This window comes from Megalobrama amblycephala, linkage group LG4, assembly GCF_018812025.1.
Source record: "Megalobrama amblycephala isolate DHTTF-2021 linkage group LG4, ASM1881202v1, whole genome shotgun sequence".
Taxonomy (NCBI): Eukaryota; Metazoa; Chordata; class Actinopteri; order Cypriniformes; family Xenocyprididae; genus Megalobrama; species Megalobrama amblycephala.
In genome coordinates, this window is record NC_063047.1 from 51,996,452 (window position 1) to 52,020,224 (window position 23,773).

A 23,773-nucleotide genomic window follows, 5' to 3' on the forward strand; every position below is an offset into this window, starting at 1 on the left:
ACAGAATTTTCATTTTTGGGTGAACTTACCCTTTAATATATGCTAACACTTTATTTTGATGGTCCTACAACAGACATTTTACTGACTATAAGTAACTTTGCAAGTACATGCCAACTTATTCTACTTACCTGAACCCTAACACCTAACCAAACAGTCTACTATAGTCTGCTAATACTCTAATGAGAGTTAACTGGCATGTTGCAAAGTTACTTACAGCTATTAGAATGTCTAAAGTGGACCATAAAAATAAAGTGTAACTGAACATTTTTTGTGGAGCAAGTCTGATGCATATACAGTCCAGTAAATCACCTGAGAGGGTGGAGTTACTGATGGTGCTACAGGGTGTGGTGGGATCAGGCTCATCCTGAGGCAACTCCCCAATACTGAAGGTCACTTTACTGGGGTCTTCCAAAGACAGGGAGCCCTCACCATCCTCCACTTCTGCTGAGATGGCAAACTTAGGGAGAAGACCAGAGCATCTGCTCAAACTGGTGCTCTCAGTGTCAGAAGAATGAGAGAGAGAGGGACTGGAGAAGAGAAACAAGGAAAAATTATATGACCCACCTGGAGGAAAAAAATCAGGTTCTACAAACTTAAGGTGGCAGCTGGTTTGTTGCATGATAAATGTTAATGTCAAAATAAATAATTTATTGAAAAATAAATATTTTCTAAACAAATGTGGAAAGTGGCATGCAAGTATAGAGGTGCATTTATTCTAATGATGAGTCTTATTTTCTGATTTTTTACATTTAGTTCAGATTTGAGCCTTTTTATGGGGAGGGTAACTTACATCTCAGTAAAGTCTGGAGTCCAGCTCAGTGAGTCAACAGTGAGAGGACTGTCTGTTGTCTTCTCTGTCTGCTCTCCTTTCTCCTCCAGCTGTCCTCGAGACAGATCCAGACTACTGTACACCTACCACACACATACCACAACAAACAAATAGCATATAAATGCATATCTCTGAGTAAACAAAGGCATAAGCTGAAGCACAGAAATGTAAAATGTAACTTGAAATGTTTCTGTTGGTTTCTATGTTACTGCTATGTTGTTCCTAGGGTGTTCTGGGTCATTGCTAGCTGGACTACTTTCCCAAGCCTAACTGGTGGCAAATTCATATGAACTTGGACAATCTCATTTTGTCTGATCTTCCCACTGAGGGTTATGTTTGAGTTGAGGTGAGAGATACAGCTTCATGCTTACTTTTTTATACAAATCATATGATTCCATATATATCACAATGTATGAATTTAGTACAAAACAGTTAATTCATAAAATGGCAATAATCACCAATCACTGCTAATTATCAGATGCCTGAAAGGTAACACTTTACAATAAGGTTCATTAGTTAAACATTAGTTAATGTATTCACTAACATGAACTAACCATGAACAATACATTTGTTACTATATTTACTAATCTTCCTTAACATTAGTTAATGAAAATACAGTTGTTTATTGTTCATGTTAGTTCACAGTGCATTAACTAATTTTATTAACAATATTTTAATAATGTATTAGTAGGGGTGTGACGAGACAGGAGACATCTCATATTAGAGTATCTTCCACTCTAAACATGTTTAAAAGACATCTGAAGGCTCATCTTTTTAGTTTAGCTTTCGAGTCTGCAGTGTGTTGAGGCATCGGCTTTTGTGTGTACTGTTTTAGAGGTTTGTTTGGTGCTATGTCTTATTTTATGTAGAATTTCTTCATTGTACAGCACTTTGGTCAACGCTCTGTTGTTTTAGTAGTGCTTTATAAATCAATAAACAAACAAAAAAAAAAAACAGGTAGCTCACGAGACGAGACAAGATTTTTACACACTATTTTTAAGAAATCCTCAAAGATGAAATACATGACTAGAAAAATAATCTGCAGGTGCATTTGAAATGTTTAACTAATCATCTTGTAATGACTGCCATTTCAGCTCAGTATGAATTATCATATGCAGTAAAAGACAACAATACTCAAGGACTGTAAAAGGTTTTGACACAAACTCAACTAACTGGCTTCTCTTCAGTATGATTTCAGTCTTTTCAGACCTTAAAATACATGAATTATGAGATTCTACAACTTTTGACCTCCTAACTGAACTCCTTTCCACAAATTGATCATATAAATAAAAACAATACAAGTAAAAATGGTAACACTTTACATTAAGGTCTCATTTATTAACATTAGTTAATGTATTATTTTTAACATTATTTTTAACATTTAATGTATTGTTTTAACATTAGTTGATGTAACAATACATAATACATTAACTAAAAATGCGCAAGATATATTATAGTTCACAGTGCATTAACTAATGTAAACAAAATTTTGATTTTAATAATGTATTAGTAAATGTTGAAATTAACATTAACTCAGATTAATAAATGATGTAGAAGTATCGTTCTTCCTTAGCTCATGTAACTAAATTTTACTAATGTTAACTAATGAAACCTTATTGTAAAGTGTTACCATAAAAATTAATAAGTTTTCTCTTAGTCTTATTAACTGCAAACAAAAAGTGCAACCATAATCAAAGTACTCTCTCAATATTCAAAGTGTAAATAAGGCCAAATTGTTCTTTAAGCATGATACAGAGCTAAGAGATGGTCACAACTACACAGCCCAGCCCATATTGTGAGATATTTGCATGCATCAGGGAGCTGCTTTCAAAATGCAGGGTATTGAAATAGCGCTTCAATACGCGCTCGCACTCGCGTTAACTTTCACTTTCGTGATCGTGCGTACTCTGTGAATATGGAGCAGCGGCGACCGTTATCCAACTAAATTAAATGGTTTTTATTTCTATAAAAAGTAAAACGACAGCAAAGGTGTAATGTAAACGTAGCGGTGGCATATTCTATCCTAATTTCACCCTCACACTCTGTCATGGAAACATAATCTCGCGAGATCTCGTGTCACGAGATCTCGTCACACCCCTATGTATTAGTAAATGTTGAAATTAACATTAACAAAGATTAATAAATGCTGTATAAATGCAGTTCATTATTAGTTCACGTTAACTAATGTAGTTAACTAATGTCAACTAATGAACCTTATTGTAAAGTGTTATCTTAAAATCTGTCTAATAAAGTGGTTCTTAATGAGGGGGCTGGGTCCCACTAGGGGGCCTCAGCAAACTTCTGAGGGAGGATGACTTAAAATTATTCAAATGAATATTAATAAAAATTATATTAATAATATTATTAATAAATACAAAATAATATTTAACTTTAAAAAAAAAAAAAAAAGCTAAAAATACATAGATCATGTAACCATTTTTTTTATTTTTTTTATTTATTTTTTTTTAAACTTTTGAGACACACTGGTACTATACTAATACTATAAATCACAGCCGTCACCAGATATCTTCACTGCAAGCATTGTAGTTTCTGGAAGCAACTCATACTGCAATGCACCAAAGCCCTGCATGCCTGAGAACAAGAATGTGCACGAGTATTTGTGGTGTGTGATGTTCCCTGACCTACAAAAATATATCCCTATATCAAAAGCAAATACATGTAAATCTATGAGCTGAGCTTTATCCCAGAGACAGTGTTGGCCGTAGTGTTAGATTTCTTCATTAAAACTTGCAAAATACAAACACATAATGCATCCACTGAACAGGATTCTTCTCAACTGAGTCATTCTGCAGTGCATGAATTAAACAAGTGTATGTGAGGAAAAAAGAGAGAGTCAACTCACTTTGGAGAATCGGTGTGAAGATGAGGAAAACTGACGCAGTTCCACATTGAAATCTTCATCATTGGTATCGTCCTCCTCTTCAGTTTCTAAGTGATGGTACCTATCAGATCGTGCTGTGATTGAAAGAAAATGTGTCACATTGCGCTATGATGTCAAGGTGCTCTCATGTCAGTTATTTTAAAGTGAAAATCACTGAAAAATGAACATTCTGTCATCCAGCTTGAATAATACAATACACAGAACAACTTCTGAAGGAGAAGAAACAGCATTTTTACCTAAATCTATATTAATTTCATAACATGTAAACAATTTGACAATGAAGTGTCCAAAGCACTAAGCTAGAGCAAATTATTGAAATTTCTCCAAACAAATGACCAAGAATCATATCATCAACCAACTGTGCTTTACTAATATGTGAGTAATCTATCAGGCTGGGAACATCTGATCCTCCCTTAAGACCAAAAAAAAAAAAAAAAAACGGACATGGATACTGGCTCTCAGCCCTGCTCTGCCTGCATGGACCATGAAGGACAATGACTTCACTCATGCTGTCACTCACTGTCAAAGTAGCTAGTGTCATCCTCAGACTCCAGCTGGGGGATGAACTCTGCCTTCTGCCTCAGCAGGCTGTTCCAGTCCAGACTGTGAAAGAACTGGTGGTGCTTGACCTCATAGGCCCCACCTGCTTAAAGATACACAATCCAATCAAATTAAAAAAAAAAAACAACAGCCTTATCGTGTCCTAAACAGGCATGTTGCAATGAAGCAACAACCGATACATTCAATTACTATGTCTACTTTGGTTATTAAATATAAAAAAAAGTTTTGATTTTGTTGTGATTTTGTTGCATTACACAGCAACGGATTCACTTCCAGTGATGCCAGAAACATGCTACATTTTGCCTTTCTACAGCATTTTTTAGATGACAAATTGTAAAAAGAAATGGAATTGAAGGCCATTTAAAAGTAAAAATGTGTGAAATTCTAAAAATGTGAATGTACTGTCTGACTACCAAATTGGGGAAAAAGTGCTGAACTTTGCCTTTGATATGGGTGGGTGCACATAAGTAATATTAAAGAGATTATAGAGTTGCAATTTAAGTATAAGTGAGAATGGACGTCAGTTTTAATGGCTAAATGGAGAGTGAGGATAGAAATTTTTTTTTTTTTTTTTTAAACATGAAATATTAATGTATTTTGTATGTATGCATTTATGTTTTTACATTGAATTTTAACCATGCAACCATGCATTACTAAAATACCTAAAATAGCCTAATGGCCAAGTAGACATTTTATTTACTTGCCAAAAGCCAGTTTTACTCACTTTTGGTCCTTGGCAAGTATTATTGCATGTATTTGGACCCTTACCAGTGCCGAGGCGCTCCAGAGGGTTCTGTCTGAGCAGTAGAGTGATCAGTTCCTGAGCATCAGCTGGAGGAGCTTCTTCTCCCTCTGGCCAGTTTATTTCATCTAAGACAAGAAGCAAACAGTTTCATCCTCATTAATTAAATCCAAAACAAAACCAAAAATCATTACTTTTCATTCAACATGAAAGCTCCTCTCTGTTTTTTTTTTTTTTTTTTTTAACTGTAACACAGCACCTTTCAGTCATGCACAGCACCAGACTAATGAATACAGAGAATATATTTACATATGAATCAACTTTTAAAACACATAAAAATTCCTACTACACATAAACAGGCATACATTAAACATTATAATATCCACTTTCACAAGCATCAATTCTAGGAACGTGTATTCACAGTATTCATTAGTTATCTCGGATTTTTCACTAATCAAAGACCAGGCCCTTGACACAATCTTAACTCAAACAAGTGTATAAAAAAAAAAAAAAAAAAAAAAAAAAAAAAAAATCTGATCTTAAAGGCCAGGGGGGCTGAAATAAATGAAGAGCTGTACTCATTTTGCAACTTTCTCTACAGCAACATGATGTCCCTCACTTTTGATTCACATTATGGAGCATGAATATGCATCCAAGCCCAGGGCAATAGCAGCTAGCTGTGCTCATTAATTAAGCCTCACACCCATGATAACCTCATAACAGAAAACTAACACTAATGGTATATAGAAACACAGTATGTGGGTTGTTTCAAGTTATGTGGCTTAAATGGATAATAAAAGAATCCACATAAATATTTTGGAAGTTTACATATTTAAGTCAAATTTAAGGACAGAGCAAATATACTGGATTGAAATAAATCTTATGCAAATGACTCAAACTGAAATGTTTTTTTAAATACAGATAAGATCTTCATAAATAAGACAGACAATATATACACCAGACAATATATACACCTATACACTACCAGTCAAAAGTTGGATGGAATTAAGATTTGCGGTAACACTTTACTTTGACGGTCCACTTTAGACATTCTACTGACTATGAGTAACTGTGCAACTACAAGTCAACTAACTCTCATTAGAGTATTAGTAGACTGTCTTTGCACCTTATTCTACTTGCCCGAACCCTAACACCTAACCCTAACCTACAGTCTACTACAGTCTACTAATACTCTAATGAGAGTTAGTTGACATTTAGTTGCAAAGTTAATTATAGTTAGTAAATGTCTAAAGTAAACCATCAAAATTAAGTGTAAACTAATTTTTTAATGTTTTTGAAAAAAAAAGAAAAAAAAAAAAAAGGCTGCATTTATTTGATGAAAATTATAGTAAAATTATTCATTAGTGTTGTCAAAAGTACCAACCACGATACCATGTCGGTACTGAAATTTTAAAAATGAGACTCTTTTGACCACTGTTTAGCGGATTCGTAAACTGATTGGCCTTTGTGTTCACGCGCTTATCAGATTTGTCTGTGATTGGATACAATGATCAATGCACGGGAGCATTTGAAAGCACACGGAAGTGTTTGAATTTGAAAGAGTTTTGAAAACAGGAACGGGAGCGTTTGAAAGCAGACATCTATCATAGACGCCTGCTTTCAAACTCTCCCGTGTGTATCGGTGAAGAGCATCATTGATGTCTATTTACAACAAGTTTTTGAAGTGTTGATAATTGTAGCCAATCACAGACATATCTGATGAGTATGTGAACACAAATGCTAATCAGAGGTGTTTACGAATCCACTCAACATGCTCAGAGCGTCACATTTTTAAAATTTCAGTACCACTTGGTATCGTGGTCGGTACTTTTGACAACACTATTATTAATATTGTGAAATATTATTATCATTTAAAATAACTATTTTCTAGTTTAATATATTTTAAAATGTAATTCATTCATGTGATGGCAAAGCTGATTTTTCAGCAGCAATTATTTCAGTCTTCAGTGTCACATGATCCTTTAGAAATTATTCTAATATGCTGATTAGATCTTACATTGCCTGGTCTGATGAGTTTTGATTTCTGCTGTGACATTCAGATGGTAGGGTCAGAATTTGGTGTAAACAACATGAAAGCATGGATCCATCCTGACTTGTATCAACGGTTCAGGCTGCTGGTGGTGTAAAGGTGTGGAGAATATTTTCTTGGCACACTCTGGGCCTCTTAATAACAACTGACCATTGTTTAAACATCACAGCTGTAGCATCTGGACCAATCAGACACACAAGTATTCATTATATTTAATGAATTATCCAGAAACTTACTCTATCAAAGTTCTGTGAACCCATACCCCTAAAACTGCAACTAGCACCCCAAACGTAGCTAACACACAGGCAGAACTAGGTGTCCTGTTACAGGACACAGAAAAACTGATAAGAACTTTTTACTATTAGAAAGAATTTTGCAGAGACTAGTGACTCTGACTCCATTCTTTCTGAGAAGGACAAATAAACCCTCTAAATCCTATATATTCTATATAAAATCAATTGAGAAATGTATAAACATGTATCCAATTTTCCCATCTCATGACTTTCCTTTTATAGGCTTTATTCTATGTATTAATTCTCTCTTTTGAACTATTTTGGTATTAATGTTCCAGAGTTGCAAATGTATAGTTAACTGAAATCACATGGGCAGCATGTGTGTTATCTACGGACTCCAACTTTCGTTTCCTATTTGGTAATTTATGTTACATGTTACTAACTCTGTGACACATTAGTATTATAAGAATCTAGAAGGTTCTTCTCTCATTTATCCAATCCAGTGTCTTATGCTAATATCCTGCCAAAAGGACAAAGACTTGTAAAGTTCCCTCCAAGGGGACAACTCCTTATTGGTTCAGACACCTCAAGAGGGTGTGACATCTTCACCCTTTAAAATTACTGATCACAAGATCACAGTCTCTCTTTCCTTCTCTTTTACTGAAAAACACTGATGTCAAGATGATGCTGTAGGCTTCTAAGGAACCCCAAGTTTGTGCCAGGCTTCGGCCTAGACCTTCCATTCACCAAAGATCCTCTGAATCCAACTGGTTCTCTTTCATCAAGACAATATCAGCAAAGATTCAATGGGAGCTTCCACAAATTGCATCAGGACAGTTGTAATTCAAATGGGAGACATGCAAGTATCAAATTAAATCTCATTATTTGATACATTGAGTATCCTTACCCCTTTTAAAGAAGGGCGTGTGTTAGAACTAAACAGATCAAGGCTGTTGATCTGCTGAATTTCAAACAATGCTGTAACTTCTTGCTTCCTGTACTCTGCTTTAGCTCTCTTTCCTTTGGTAAACTGTATGCATGTATGTGTATGAATGTTAGAGTAGTTAAGTGTTTAGTCTAGTTAATAAAGTCTTGTTCATGTCACACGTAAAGTTGTCCGTGTTTCACGCTCATATACTGGAGTCCCTATTCATGCAGATCCTGACTACATGCTCTGAGTAGTACTGTACAATAAGATTGTTATTTCTCATAACCTGGAAATTAACATTTCTTAGAATTAATAAACAATTAACACTGTGTTCATTGGACAACAGGTTAATTGATTGTAATATTAATCAGTTAATTTTATTAACTGATCCAAATATTTATAATTAATTATAACTAGTTATGATTAATTATTCATATTTATTTTGAGCTAATTTGCTACACAGCTTATCTGAGTATTGTTGCTGACCATGTCCATCCCTTTATGAAAACAGAGTACCAATTTTAAGATGGCTACTTCCAGCAGAATAGCGCACCATGTCACAAAGCTCAAATCTTCTCAAACTGGTTTCTTGAACATGACATTGAGTTCACTAGACTCAAATGGCATCCACAGTGACCAGATCTTAATCCAATAGAGCACCTTTAGGATGTGGTGGAACGGGAGATTCACAACATGGATGCACAGCTGACAAATCTGCAGCAACTGCATGATACCATCATGCCAATATGGACCAAAATGTCTGAGGAATGTTTCCAACACCTTGCTGAATCTATGCCATGAAGAATTAAGGCAGTTCTGAAAGCAAAAGGAGGTCCAACCCATTACTGGGTACCTAATAAGGTGTACCTAGTAAAGGTGTACCTAATAAAGTGGCCGGTGAGTGTATATACTGAATTATAATGGGGTGGCCTGAAAGAACATTTTGGCAGAGTCATGAGGACAATATATTTTGATATTTCAAAGGGGACACATATTTGTCATTTTACTTGGCTTAACTATACTGTATGTAACTCTGCTAAAACAAGTGGCTGTGTTCTATAATTGCTGTCTGTAGGACAGAGCAACTCACTTGTTAGATTTATTTTCTATCATGGTACACTTGATTTATGTTTAATACTTAAATTAATTCAACATTTTGTTAGACAACTCACACTTTGCTTCTTTTTTATGTAAAATAGAATCTCATTGTGATTTCATTTGCATAAGACTGCAAAGAACAAATCCAGAGATATTCAGGTTTGCAGAATAACAGGTGGAGGATAAGAACAGGACACTGTCATGCCTGCGGGGTCTTTCGCTGATCCTATGAGATACTGATATGCATTAACGAGAAGCAGATTTGAGATTACGCAACTATCTGCACCTGCTAAAGCTCTTGCTACATGAAGCCTGAATGTATTATATAACAGGAATTCAGAATGTGACTGACCACTGATGACCTGGCCGAACAGCTCTTCTGGAGTGTCCCCAAAGAACGGAACACAGCCCACTAGAAACTCATAAAGGATGATGCCCATTGCCCACCAATCCACAGGCTTCCCATAGCCTTGCCTCAGGATCACTTCTGGAGCAATGTATTCAGGAGTCCCACACACCTGTAGAGAGAAAGGTTTGCTGATGTTACAATCTTAAAGACCAACATAGCTGGTGATCAGTAGATTTGGATGCTGGTGTCTAGCTTAACCAAACCAGAATGATAAAGCCTAGGCCAGCATGGAAATTCATGTTTCTCTAAAGACCAGTGGTGGCTTGCATTAACTGCTTAGACTACAGGCCCCGATATACTTCAAACGAAATCGAAGAACGAACTGATGTGAAGTAATTTCGAACAAAATTAGGCCAAAACGAAGTTCTTTTTGTGTTCTTTTTGGAAGTTCGAAATGGCTTGCCAAAGCAAACTTTCAGGAAAAGTTCGCTTCAGCTGCACAACACCTTCATGCCACCATTGGTCCGTGGCAATAACGTAATAGGAGGTGTGCGCTGAGGCTCTGCCTTCATTTGCGTGAAGTCTTCTCTGACTCATTTGATCTGTTGAGTTCGTTGAGGTAAGATCTCTGCGGGTGAAAACATGAACACACTGGATAGCCGCTTTATAGTACAAAATGAAGTTTATCTTCTGGTGAAATGAGGCACTGACACTGTTTTTTTGTGTTTGATACTGTAAAGCTCCTTGCTTTTAAGCAATCTATTGAATAAACATCTATTCTATATGCTATATAAATAAAAATGACTGAGTACTAATTTGCAGAGCTCGTGCTAACATACCCATGTTATGATCAGACGCTTTTCTTATGATTTCTATTAAAAAAAAGTGCTTGCTGTTTTCTCATTTTTGTTGTGTTTATTTTGTTACTGAGAAGAAAGTGCACGGCACATATTTACATATTCATCTAACCGTCGCTCTCAGCAGTGTGGGAGGTGTCAGATGTTCGATTACAGTATGTCGCTGGTCATGCATTTCGAACTTCATTTTACCTCTAAACAAAGAATGAAATAGAACTTTGTTTGAAGTATATCGGGGCCTTAATCTTACAAGTAAGTCATCTATTTTTTTTTTCTTTAAAATTAAGATTTTAAATTATTTACACAAAAATGTAAACTGGCCTAATTTAAATGTGAAAAGTAAGACCGATTACACCTTAGCTAACTGCTAGTTAGCCAGACTAGTTCTTAAGGCACAGTCTTAACATTGCAGCTGATCTCAGATCTTTAAATCAGATATCAGTCATAGATGTTATGACAATGGATATGCAATTTCAAACGAAATATCAAGTTCTCAGGACTTTCATAAAGAATTGGATCTGTACCTGTTTATCAGAGAACTCTCTAGCATCCTTCTCGATGTGACCCTCATAGAGGTTAGTGGTCATGTTCATCAGACCAACTTTTGATAGGCCAAAGTCTGTCAGCTTGATGTGTCCCATTGAAGTGACCAACAAACTGTTGTAATGTAATAACACAGGGTAGACAATAAAAAAATAATTAGTTATGTATTAGCATTATCAGAGCTGGGAAAAAAAATCTGTTCAAATCAGTTTAGGATGCCAAGAACTTGGTAGCTGATTTGTTGTCAGTCCAAAGTAGTCACCACACTCTAACTAGCTTAAAGATTTTTTTCCAGGTTGAAACCAGGTCCACAGGCTGCTTATACCAGCTAACAGGATTTGACCAACTAGAAAGCATGCTGAATCAGATTCTGGTTTTAGTTGGGAATGGTGCACGTTTCATTTTTGAGCAGCTTACTTGTCTGGTTTGAGATCTCGATGGACGATTCCATAGTTGTGGAGATACTCCAGGGCTAACACAGTCTCAGCAAAGTACAATTTGGCCATGTCCACAGGGAGAGGACCCATGTTCTTAAGCAATGTAGCACAGTCCCCTCCTATTAGGATGGGAAAGGTACAAATGAATGCGGCATACAACTCTGGCTTTTGGCTCCTTCAAACTGCATATTAAAAGACATTTTAGATCAATGTGAGTTACACAGAGTGCATGTTGCATAAATAGATTACATTTTTTGCTCTTTTGAAAGTCTAATTTATTTGCTGATTCATCGGAAAGCACTTTGTACAATGCACTTTTTTTTTCTTTTTTTTTTAATAACTTTTGATTCTGCTTATATAAATATAATCCTGGAGTTACTTTTTGAAAAATGTGAAAAATTCTATTTCATTTATTTACTGTCCAGTACATGGTCGACAGCGTGTGTATTTATTTGAACAAATGAGATTATAAAAATGTCAGGCTGGTCTAAAATGTAGCTGGTGGTTACCAAATGTTAAATATAGTTTCATTACTATTACCAGGTTATTTTATTTATTGGCCCCTGGTCACCCTGCATTCCGGTCAATATCTTATGCCCATAAAACATAACTTTGTTAAAGAGTTTTTAAACTTTTATTAGGAGTAACAGAATAAAGAAACTATTTTCAAAAGTATCATTATCCAGCATTGCAAATGATGTACATGTTACAGCTTACCTTCAACATACTCCATAACCATGCATAGATGTCTGCGAGTCTCAAATGAGCAGTACATGCTGACCACAAAAGGGTTCTCAGCAAAAGTCAGGATGTCTCTCTCCACAAAGGCCTGCTGGATCTGGTTCCTCAGCATCAGGTTCTGCTTGTTGATCTTCTTCATGGCAAAGCGTTGTTTTGTCTCTTTGTGTCTCACTAAATACACCGCACTGTGAAGCAGAATTTTTTTTTTCTTTGATTAAATTAACAGACCAATGTATGATAATTTAACATAATAATAGTAACAAGTATAACAGAGAAAACAAATTTAAAGGACTATGCTTTAAAAGGGATTATTAGGAATTAGTTTACTGTGCTGTATATATTATGTACTTCAAACCATTTGTTAAAAATAGAATGTGAAACAATATGCAGTACACAATGCTAAACATTTTACCTAATAATTCGCTTCAATAAAGTCACTTACCCATAAGCACCATTACTGATCAGTTTGATCATCTCAAAGTCGAGCTCACATGGTTTGCGCCGGGAACGTAGTGCTGCGCTCAAACTGTGGGACTAGATATATGTGTTATGTAGACTTCTTTTAATAGCAAATTAATAAAAATTCTCATACTGTAATAATATTTGTATATTTCTCCCTTACATTCAATTTAATTCAATAAAATGAGGTAAGACTTTATTTTACAGTGTCCTTGTTACACGTTACATGTAGTAATAAATATAAATTATGTACAATTTTTAATGCAAACCAAAACTAAACCCTAATCTGTACATGTAGTTAATTAATATTACTCAGAAGTACTTAAATTTATAAATACACTGTAACAAAGACACCTTAAAATTAAGTGTAACCGAAAATGAAACATTTTCTTGTTTAATAACTAAACATTTTCTCTTAAATCATAGTTGGTCATCACTTTTTAATTCCATGCATTTCTGAACAACAGTTGTGATTACAGAAGTTTACTAGTTTGCTGTCTTGGGTAATTTAAAACTACTTACACTGACAGACTCATCCGTCTCAGGAGTTTCTGCAATCCCACTGTCGTAGCTAGTTAACTGGGCAATTTCTGCAAGACAATGACAATTAATTACATGCTAGATAACAACAGATAATCTAAAGACATAAAACACTATTGTGGTCCAGATATTACAACTTTAGGGGTCAATATATTGTTCCTTTTCCCAAATCATTGAACATAATGTTTTGACCACAGTTGAGCTCTGATTCAAGAAAGCTTTTTTCACTATATATTTGTGAGACAGTCTTCTGTGCAGTATGTTTTTCCATTATTGCAGGAACAACATTAATGCATAATTTAGAGGGAACATTGCAGACCCAGAATGACTACAAAAAAAAAAAGTCAAAACAAAAGTCACTTTTTCCAAAAGAGTAACTTTGTAGAGCTGACTGCTGTGGTTTCTAAATGAGTTAAACGGTGTGGAAATAAACAGCAAAATCTACACACATCATAAAACATTTATGCTGAAAAACTGCCACTCCAAACAAATCCCAATGAAGCAGTTCTCAGGAGGCTCCAAAAGTAACTGATGAACAGCAGGAGGTAATGAACTGGAGGGTTGTTCAGCTGTCTCTAAAGAGAACTAAGCCTATCAGAAAGCCCTCACAACAGCTGCCCATCTCCATTTCCAATCATCACACCAACTGATTTGGATGTTCTCAGAGGATAAGAAAGCCTTGGAGGGCTTTGTAACCAACACTGCTTTGGCAGAGAAGGCAAGACAGAGGCATCAAGGTCTACGGGCATATTCTGTTCTAATTACCGATAATGATAGTCTTGAGTACACATTCAGAGCTTCGTAACAGAATGTTGTGTCTGAACAAGGCTTTAAGCTCAAATTACAAGAAATTAAGCCCAAAAGAAAGAATACAAATCATATTTTCTGCACGCAGGCTCCTGACCATATAAAATGCACTGATGCACAGCTTAAGATCGTAAGCTGTAAATTTAAAGCCTAAAGGCATGTACACACCGGGATAAATATCGCGCGCGATTATCGCCGACGTTTAACGCCTCGTGACTAAACAAAGGGCGCCAATGTGAGTGTGCACACCGACACAAAAAACGCGAGGCGTAAAAGCGCCATTTAAAAAAAAAAAAAACGCCTCGGGTTCGTTTTTTTGGTTTGACGCGCCGCGTTAAAAACTGACAGACTAATGAGAGTGGCGCTTTTGTTCATGTACCTGGAGTAAGGTGACCAGATTTCTGAAATGGAAAGCGGGGACATTTCCTATTTGAGTGTTCAAAATACCAACAAAATCTAATTTGTTATTATCTATTAATTGAAAAACGGGGACAGTACATTTTTAATTTTTTTTATTGTTGTGGGTTTCACATTTTACATGAATAAATATTAGGATTTTTGGTCTGGTTTTAATACAATTCACCAAAATAACTAGCCAGTAGGCCTAACTACAAAAAATATTAAACTATTACACTATTTTGAAAAATCACATTAGAAAATATGAGATAAATAACACAAATAATATTTGCAACATTTATTGTTGAATTTAATATATTTCATTTTCATGAGCTGTTTATACTGTACGAATTTACAACTTTTGTCTAATGACAACTTAATTTTCTGTTAACAGCTTTACTGACATGAAAGGAGCTTTGTTGTAGTATTCTTGAGTAAAGTTCATAAAATGTAGGCTACATTATTTCCCACTGGAATTTGTAAAATGTTCGGTATACCTCATCTGGGGGGTCGAATTGAACAAAGAAACAGCATTGACTTGTACCTGGACATTAAAGAGGGCTCAAACATCTTGTGATATAAATTCTACATTGTTTTAGGTGCTTTAGGATGCCAAACAATTATTACAATAAAATAATAATATAATAATGTTTTAGGCCTATATAATTATGCATATGACAGTAATATCCATATATGCTATTGTAACAAATGCACTCTAATTTTTTTTTTTTTTTAGTTAGGCTACTTTAAACAACGTATAGGGAAATTAAAATACTAGTTTGTAGCCAATTTCTAAGACAAATCCTTGAGTTTTAATGTTGATCGCGTGAGCAAAGTGTACACTTCTCTTTAAAACACGCAGCACAGACAGACTGTATATATACTTAATCACTGTATTTTGCTGTTTTATAAGGGCACAAAGCCATATCGCGGTTTCGATTTTAGTTCGTTGGCAAAATACAACGTAGAGACCATTTATGTTTTAAATTTTCGGTTCATTAGGAAACGATGGCGGTGCACAGGGTCATTAATGGGAAACACTGAATGAATGTTTAGCTGACAAATGTGCTAAAGTTGTCATATCAGTTGTTATATCATAACAAAAACCCTTCAACCGGACTGAAGGAGAGTCTCGAGACCTGCCGCTGCTCTGAGTGAGTGACAGGAGGCGTGGCTCTGTACAACTGCTGTGTGCGTGAACACGCTGTCGGTGTATATGGATACTGTAGAAAAGCTGTACTGAACTGTTTAACATATTTTAATAGAGAGATACAGTACAGTCCAAAAGTTTGGAAAAACTAAGATTTTTAATGTTTTTAAAAGAAGAAGTTTCGTCTGCTCACCAAGGCTACATTTATTTAATTAAAAATACAGTAAAAAACAGTAATATTGTGAAATATTATTACAATTTAAAATAACTGTGTAATATTTAAATATATTTGACAAAGTAATTTATTCCTGTGATGCAAAGCTGAATTTTCAGCATCGTTACTCCAGTCTTCAGTGTCACATGATCCTTCAGAAATCATTCTAATATGCTGATTTGCTGCTCAATAAACATTTATGATTATTTTCAATGTTGAAAACAGTTGTGTACTTTTTTCTTTCAGGATTCCTTGATGAATAGAAAGTTCAAAAGAACAGCATTTATCTGAAATACAAAGCTTCTGTAGCATTATACACTACCGTTCAAAAGTTTGGGGTCAGTAAGAATTTTTATTTTTATTTTTTTTTAAAGAAATTAAAGAAATTAATACTTTTATTCAGCAAGGATGCATTAAATCAATCAAAAGTGGCAGTAAAGACATTTATAATGTTACAAAAGATTAGATTTCAGATAAACACTGTTCTTTTGAACTTTCTATTCATCAAATAATCCTGAAAAAAAAAAATATTGTACACAAATATTTTGTACAATTGTACACATTAAATGTTTCTTGAGCAGCAGATCAGCATATTAGAATGATTTCTGAAGGATCATGTGACACTGAAGACTGGAGTAATGATGCTGAAAATTCAGGAAATCACAGGAATAAATTACTTTGTGAAATATATTCAAATAGAAAACAGTTATTTTAAATTGTAATAATATTTCACAATATTACTGTTTTTTACTGTATTTTTAATTAAATAAATGTAGCCTTGGTGAGCAGACGAAACTTCTTTTAAAAACATTAAAAATCTTAGTGGTTCCAAACTTTTGGACTGTACTGTATATTTAGAAAAAAAAATATTTTGACAGCACTATTAAGAAACCTCTATGCTGTACGCTGGCCAGACTTTTTTTGCAATGTATTTGCGGATTATTTTGAGCGAGATATAAAATGGGGACATTTCAGGGGACAGCTCCAGTCGGGGACAGATCACCAAAAACCGGGACTGTCCCCGGAAAACGGGGACGTCTGGTCACCCTAGCCTGGAGATGCTGAAGTTACAGTAAAACACGACCTGGTGGCGCTCAAGCACAAAACGGTCTTGCCGAGCACACACTGATACCAAGATGACGAAGAGAAAGTAAGTAGTCGAGGAAGACCCCTACAAACTATCCCTGTGTCTCAAACAGCTCCCTAGCTTCCTAGGTCGTATCAGTATACCGTGTAAATGAATGTGGCCGACTCCCTGATCAGTGCCCTGGCTACTGAACTAGGGAGCTGATTGAGACGCACGCTATGGGTGCTCTGCCACTTCTTGGCCACACCAATAGATGTGTAATATTTCTGTATTTTTACTGTTTGTTTTTTCCTTTTACATTCAAGAAATATAGTTGAGAATGTATATATGATGACAGGTATATATAATGTATAGCATGACAATATATATGCCATTTTATATCTGCATTTTTATCTTCTTTAACTTTTTATTAATATCATAAATATGTTTATTTGCACTATAATTAAGCACAAGCGCCACATACTGTCAGGGAGTGAATTTGCATGTCCACTCTGCGCATCGCCAGTGAAAATCGCTTGGGTATGGACTAGGGGTGTCCTCGACTACGGATTTACATAGTCGAATCCGATTCGAATCAGATTGCCTATATTCAACTGATAGTCAAATCAAATTACATTGGCTAAATTGCCTGTGTGAGCTTTAACTAATCTACAGCGCAACATTGATGCACCAAAAAAAAAAAATAATAATAATAATAATAATAATAATAATAATAATTTAATAAAAAAATTATATATTTTTTTAAATCAAACATTCATTTACAGAATTGAATTAGAACAGAATATACCGTTCTAATAAATGAAATTTCATCTGATAAATGAAATATGATCAAGTCAAACTACAAAATGCCTGAAGTGCAGGGGAACATATATTCAAAACACAAGCCAGAAATAGTTAAATTAGATAACCCTGAGTGATCAATAAATAAATTAAAATTAAAGAAATTATTAAAATAACGAAAGTAAAGCTAGAATTTTCAACTTGTCTTTTTAACTGCAGAGACAATAAACGCTAAACTGGAGTGGCAGTCTTTTTAGCTAAACATTCACAGCATCCAAAAATCAAATTACATCCGGCTGAAATGGTTTGAAATCACTTGTAGCTACCCTACCTGATTGATAGACAAAAATCCAGTCTTTCACGCGATCTGCCTGTGTCCGTTTGAGTCTTTTTAAATAGCGCGCTATAGTCAGCTCGTTGGCCGGCAGAAGCGCACCGCAGTGTTTGTCGTTGTTGAGTTCTAGGACATGAGCTGTTGGCACAATCATCATACGTTTTTTTGATCATCTTTTACCATTTCAAAGTGCATCCAATTGTACACTTTATCCCAGACATTTTTGAAGATGTAATCCCTGCCGTAAAGATGCTCATCTGCCGGTCACGGATCATGGAAGTGAAACTTAAATCGGTCACAGGTTGGATTTATTCACGCACATTAAAAATATTTATTAAAAGCTTCTTTCTTTTCACATTTTTATTTATAATATTAACATAATAGGCTGTATATTAACCTATTGGGAAAGAATCGGTATGTCTATGTAAAATCAGATATTAAGCGCACCCCTTATATATCGTCTCATAACACCTCTGCGACGATTCGACTGTGAGATTGGTAGTCGAATCAGGCTCCTCCTATCGAAGATTCGAATCGTCGACTATTCAGGGTCACCCCTAGTATGGACACAAAAAATGTCTCGAAAAACGCTGGCAATAAACATGTGCGATATCCGTCCTTGTGTGTACAGGCCTTAATGTGACCTGGTGTGAATTTCAGGGGCAAATATATATGAAATTAATGAGATTAATGACAGTAAACTTGTGTACAACACATCAACTTTTTTGAATAATTGTGCTACAGTGAAAAAAACAACACCAAAGTAGTAGAAAATGTGTGCAGAATTTTGTTTGTCCAAATGTAAGTGCACACTAGACTATAAAAAGCAGAATGCCAGTCTCAGTCCTTGAGAATTTACAAGTGGACCTGAAAATGATTTCCGACAACAAGCTTCTATTAAATTATTTGAATGGGTAAATATTTATGCAAAAGATCATACTGTATTTAATAACTAATGCATTTTGACCATTTTGTCATGTTCTGCTGGTCGGTGACAAATTAAATCCTCTGTGGTTCAATGTTGTAAAACAATAAAACACAAAATCTCTCAAAAGAATGACTTGATTTATGACCCTGAACTCTGAAAACATTTATTTAAAGTTTTGATGCAAACTGAGGAAAATTCAAGAACTAGTTCTTCCTTGGAAACATTCAGCCTGATAGCCTGCGAATAAAACTTTATTTCCTGATGGACTGAAAAAACAAACAAACAAACAAACAAACAAACAAACAAAAAAAAACAGTCTGACAGCTAGACTACTGAAACCCATGGATTATGGTCCTCCTACCCTCAAGTGGGTCCCTTGTCAGACCAAGCTGGCTGATTATGTATCGTGGGATGTCGGTTTTGATGCCTTGGCCCTCTTTGGCATGACCCTCGGCTGCCTCCAGGAGATGATAGAACTCTTCAGGGTCAAACTCCTACAAGCCAGAAAGTATTTATCTTTAACACAAGACTTTGACCAGACTGTACTAATAGATTCTCACTTCTTACATAATATAAAGCGTTTGGTCATACAAATGTAAGTTTTAACAGATGTTTGGTAAATATCTGAAAATTGACTGAAGCAACAGTATTCTAAAGCACATTACAGCAGAAGTCACAAGGCTGATTGAGCAAGACCATCTCATTGTTGAGGAACTCTTGTAGACAACCTACCAGACATTCAAGGAGACGCGCAGGCCTGGCAATTACGATGAGAATCTTCTTTACCAGCTCCTTGATAAAGGTCACCTCTGCACTCTCTGATCGCTCAGTTGACTACATTACAATAACAGAACACATTACAAGTGGCCATCAATATGCATGCATCAATGAATGCATTGATCAAAAACACATTCTGCATAGAATAATAAACAGGGGACAACGTATTTTAAATATAGAAAGTTAGTTTTAGCTCAGAAGAATGAAGAAAACAATGTCTCTGAAGGCATAATTTACCTCCTGAAAGAGCCTTTCCAGTTTATCTGTGAGCTCACAGAAATATCGTGAGGTAATGAGACCAAGACGGGACTTTTCCAGGCAGTCTCTGGCCAGCTCAATGATCTGGTGGTGGGCGAAGCTGAGGACGCCATCAGCCAGAGGCAAGACGTTCTCAGGGGAGTTGCTTTGAATGATCTCCTTGATGCGCTCCTCCATCTGAGCTGTGGCCTGAAGGGTGGAGAATACAAACCAACAATGAATTCCCCTTTAAAGATACAATCATTTGAGACTGAAGAGGACTGGAGAAAGTAGGTTACACTTACCTTGGGAAATCTTTCTTTGTACACATGATTCATCATGATAATCTCATGGTCACAGCATGATGGGGATCTTCCAGGACTATCAGTGCAATTTAAGAAAAACAGATTTTTTTTAATATACTCAATATATCATGTAATAATTATTTCTAAAAAAAAATTAATATTAATATTGTGAGAAAGACATTGGATGTGTCTTAGTTTGCATACTTGCATACATATTTTAGTACCATGTACCATAGTAAGCACCACAGTGAAGCATGCACCATCTTTGGCATACTACTTTCAATGTATATTGATTTCAGATTCTTGTATACTATTCAGGACAGATGGTATGTGAATTAAGATGCAGAAGAAGACATATCTCAGATAAGTGTAAAAGACATCTAAGCTTCCTGTACCTGAGACTGCGGGAGCGTGGCCGCATAGGTGTGGCTCTTCTGTGGTCATCTCCAGTGATGCTCTCTGTGTAGAAATGCTTGGACAGGAAGTGGAGCTCGTCTGGTGTGGGCTGGAAAGGCAGCTGATGGAGCTTCTCCTGTGATGAACAGGACGACTGGAAATGAAACGAAAATACATTGAAAAAGAAAAGAAAAGAAGAGAAATGAAATGAAATGAAATGAAAACAAAATAAGAAAGAAAAGATGCCCACTGATGTGTTACATTACACATCATTAGGTGGATAATGCAGGTGATGGATAAAAACTAAAACACAGCAATGGATTTTTACTATTTTACCATTCCTTCATTATGATGTAATCCAACAAGGATGAAACAACAATGAAACAATTAATATTTTTTTAACTGACAAAATATTGCGGTGGATTATGAAAAAAATGGCTAATTTTGGACATTATGTACTGTATTAACCCCTTAGCGCATCCCCCATTTTGGCAGGTGGGGCATAAATAACATACCCAAAATAAAAAAGGTTGCTGCTCATAAGTCATTCTGAAGAGACACATAACCTTCATTTCAAATCTGAGGATGTTATCTCTAAAACTATGAATTTTATGAATAATTTTCTAACACCATGTCATGTGAGTTTTTAGAGAAGGCTGATACGATGCTAATAAAATAATTTATTGCCCTGTAAACACCCATTTGCAGTCTATTATCTAATGTCTGGCGAGGAGAACTGACCAATTCATGTTTTTATTGTTCTCACTCGACAAACCTTTCACACCTCTGACCTAATCTTCATTATCATTTTATCACTATTCTTTTGTTTGAATTCAGCCATTATTAGCCTTTGTTCTGGCATTACATTGCTTTCCCATTAATACCACTTTGATCCCACTATACAATAATCCACCTATTATCCAAAGTCTTTCTAGAAAAAAAAAGAAAAAGAAAAAAACTACTTGACAGAAAAAGAAAGAAAGAAACTTGCTATTGCTAGCCTCTCCGAAATTGCCTATCCTACCTTTAAACATCAAATATACAGTACCGGTCAAAAGTTTGGGGTTGGAAAGAGCTTTTTTTTTTTTTTTTTTTTTTTTTTTTTTTAAACGTTTATTATGATGCTTTTATTTGATTCATATTGAGAAATATTATTACAATTTAAAATTCAACAATTTTAAATTTCTATTTCATTATATTTTTAAAATGTTATTTTAAGCATCATTACTCCAGTCTTCAGTTTCACACTATCCTTCAGAAATCATTCTAATATGCTGATTTGGTGCTTGAGAAACATTTCTAATTATTATCGTCAATGCTGAAAACAGTTGTGCTGCTTAACATTTTTGTGGAAATGATTATTTGATGAATAGAAAGTTTAAAAGACCAACATGTATTTAAAAAAAATATTTACTTGTAAATGTAAATGGGAAATTTTCTGTAAACTGAACATTGCTTGTCTGGTGTGCCAGAATCAAACCTTTTGCCATTTCCTGTAAGGATGGGCAGCTGCAGCAACTGTGTCACTAAACAACAACAACAACCAGAGAGCGAGTGAGTAGATGGGCAGTCTGGCACAGATTCAGGGACATATTTACCAGCAAACAAATCTGGCTCTGCTTAGAGGCACATGAATCAGACTGGGAGTCAGTCATGGCAGCATCTGTTGCCTGTGGCAGACAGCCTCAGCCAAGTATCAGTTCAGTTGTGCATATAAGTGCAAGGACACAGGCACAAACTAAATGCTTCAAAGCATATACAGCAATGAAGCAAACATACAAAGTAAATGTTGGTGGCATTCAGTAGCTATGTTTCCATCCACCTATTTTTATGCACATTTTGGGATAATGCATATAAAAAATAAATAAATGAATAAATAAATAAAACTGCTTAATGCCACCAAATCTTTTTGCTGTCGGTTGCAAATTGGTCTAAAGTATCTAACTGTTTCACATGGTGGAACTCTACACAAATTGTACCAAAGGTGGCCATCACTAAAATCTCTTCAAAAGCCACTGAAAACAAATGACTTAAGAGTCAATTTGTTGCTTCAAATCGCTTCCAGTGAATGCACAAATACCTCTACAGTCTGAAAAACATACAGTACTTACAGAAACGGTGGAGCTGGGTGTGTTTGTTCCATAGCCAGAGGAGGGAAGGGATGCCAAGGACCAGCGTCGCCCGTCAGTTCTACAAACACAGACAATCCTTCAGTCCATATACCCTCAAATAATTACAAGTACTGTGTAGAAGCATCATCAGTAAATGGCATATACTAGATTGCATTGCATTGGCTCCAAGACATGAGAGGCGAGTGTTACTCTAGATAAAAGGAAAATGCTGAGTGAGTCATTTATTTTCAAAGTAGATCAGATGAAAGACAGTGGCAGCGTAATCCATGAGCTAGGGCTGCTATCATTTCAAGCAGTACTCTGTGTGCAATTTCCTAAGGGCCTGGCTGATTGAATGGTCTGATGATAATCACAGGAAGACAAATGCCACAAACACTGGGAGGAGATATATATGGGCAGAGTAAATACAGAAAAATCCCAAAAATGGTTGTGCAGGCACTTGATGTCAATATCCACAGTGAATAGTTCCAATGTACATGGGAAAGTTTGTGATGCATTATGGTTGATTACTGGGACAAATGAACAACAAGGATAATAGAGTCAATCTCATGAATCTCATATACAGGTCACATTTCGCCCCAAAATCAGAAGAAATAACATATAATAATAATTATATATGAATGTCTAATGTCACATTGGAAAAAACATTTTTATGGTCCTAAAAAAAGCTTCAATTGTTTTGAAAGAAAATGCAAAATCTGACCTGAACATGTTTATGACAGGTATCATGAGATTTGCTCAATAAGCTTCATTTGAATTACCTGTCTGCTCTTAGTCCATGACTAGAGGATTATAAATAGCAAAAAAATAAATAAATAATAGTAATAAGAATTTTGAAACAAAAGACCCATTTTTCACCCCATCCTGTCTGATCGAACGGAGTTTGACTTGACAGGTTTAAATCTGAACTTCTGAACCATGGTTTAATCTAAAACTGTAGAAAGCCTGTCAGCTCCTGAGG

The 23,773-nt window shown here is 35.4% G+C and overlaps 1 protein-coding gene across 9 annotated transcripts in view; it reads right to left on the reverse strand.

The window, feature by feature from the left end:
* mast4 (microtubule associated serine/threonine kinase family member 4) overlaps positions 1-23,773 on the reverse strand; it is a 146,658-nt gene that overhangs the window by 11,873 nt on the left and 111,012 nt on the right. For 6 of the 9 annotated variants that reach the window (XM_048189914.1, XM_048189917.1, XM_048189921.1 and 3 more), the window contains 17 exons: positions 22,792-22,870; positions 20,680-20,834; positions 20,285-20,360; positions 19,980-20,189; positions 19,698-19,799; positions 19,327-19,459; positions 13,252-13,319; positions 12,713-12,804; positions 12,247-12,455; positions 11,510-11,648; positions 11,074-11,206; positions 9,696-9,861; positions 5,061-5,162; positions 4,252-4,377; positions 3,693-3,805; positions 791-912; positions 310-527 (listed from right to left, as the gene is read on the reverse strand). In XM_048189914.1, coding sequence (XP_048045871.1) covers positions 310-527; positions 791-912; positions 3,693-3,805; positions 4,252-4,377; positions 5,061-5,162; positions 9,696-9,861; positions 11,074-11,206; positions 11,510-11,648; positions 12,247-12,455; positions 12,713-12,804; positions 13,252-13,319; positions 19,327-19,459; positions 19,698-19,799; positions 19,980-20,189; positions 20,285-20,360; positions 20,680-20,834; positions 22,792-22,870 — 2,243 coding nt within the window. The remainder of the gene's footprint in view (positions 1-309; positions 528-790; positions 913-3,692; positions 3,806-4,251; positions 4,378-5,060; positions 5,163-9,695; positions 9,862-11,073; positions 11,207-11,509; positions 11,649-12,246; positions 12,456-12,712; positions 12,805-13,251; positions 13,320-19,326; positions 19,460-19,697; positions 19,800-19,979; positions 20,190-20,284; positions 20,361-20,679; positions 20,835-22,791; positions 22,871-23,773) is intronic. The other 3 variants (XM_048189918.1, XM_048189915.1, XM_048189916.1) reach the window with 2 other exon arrangements.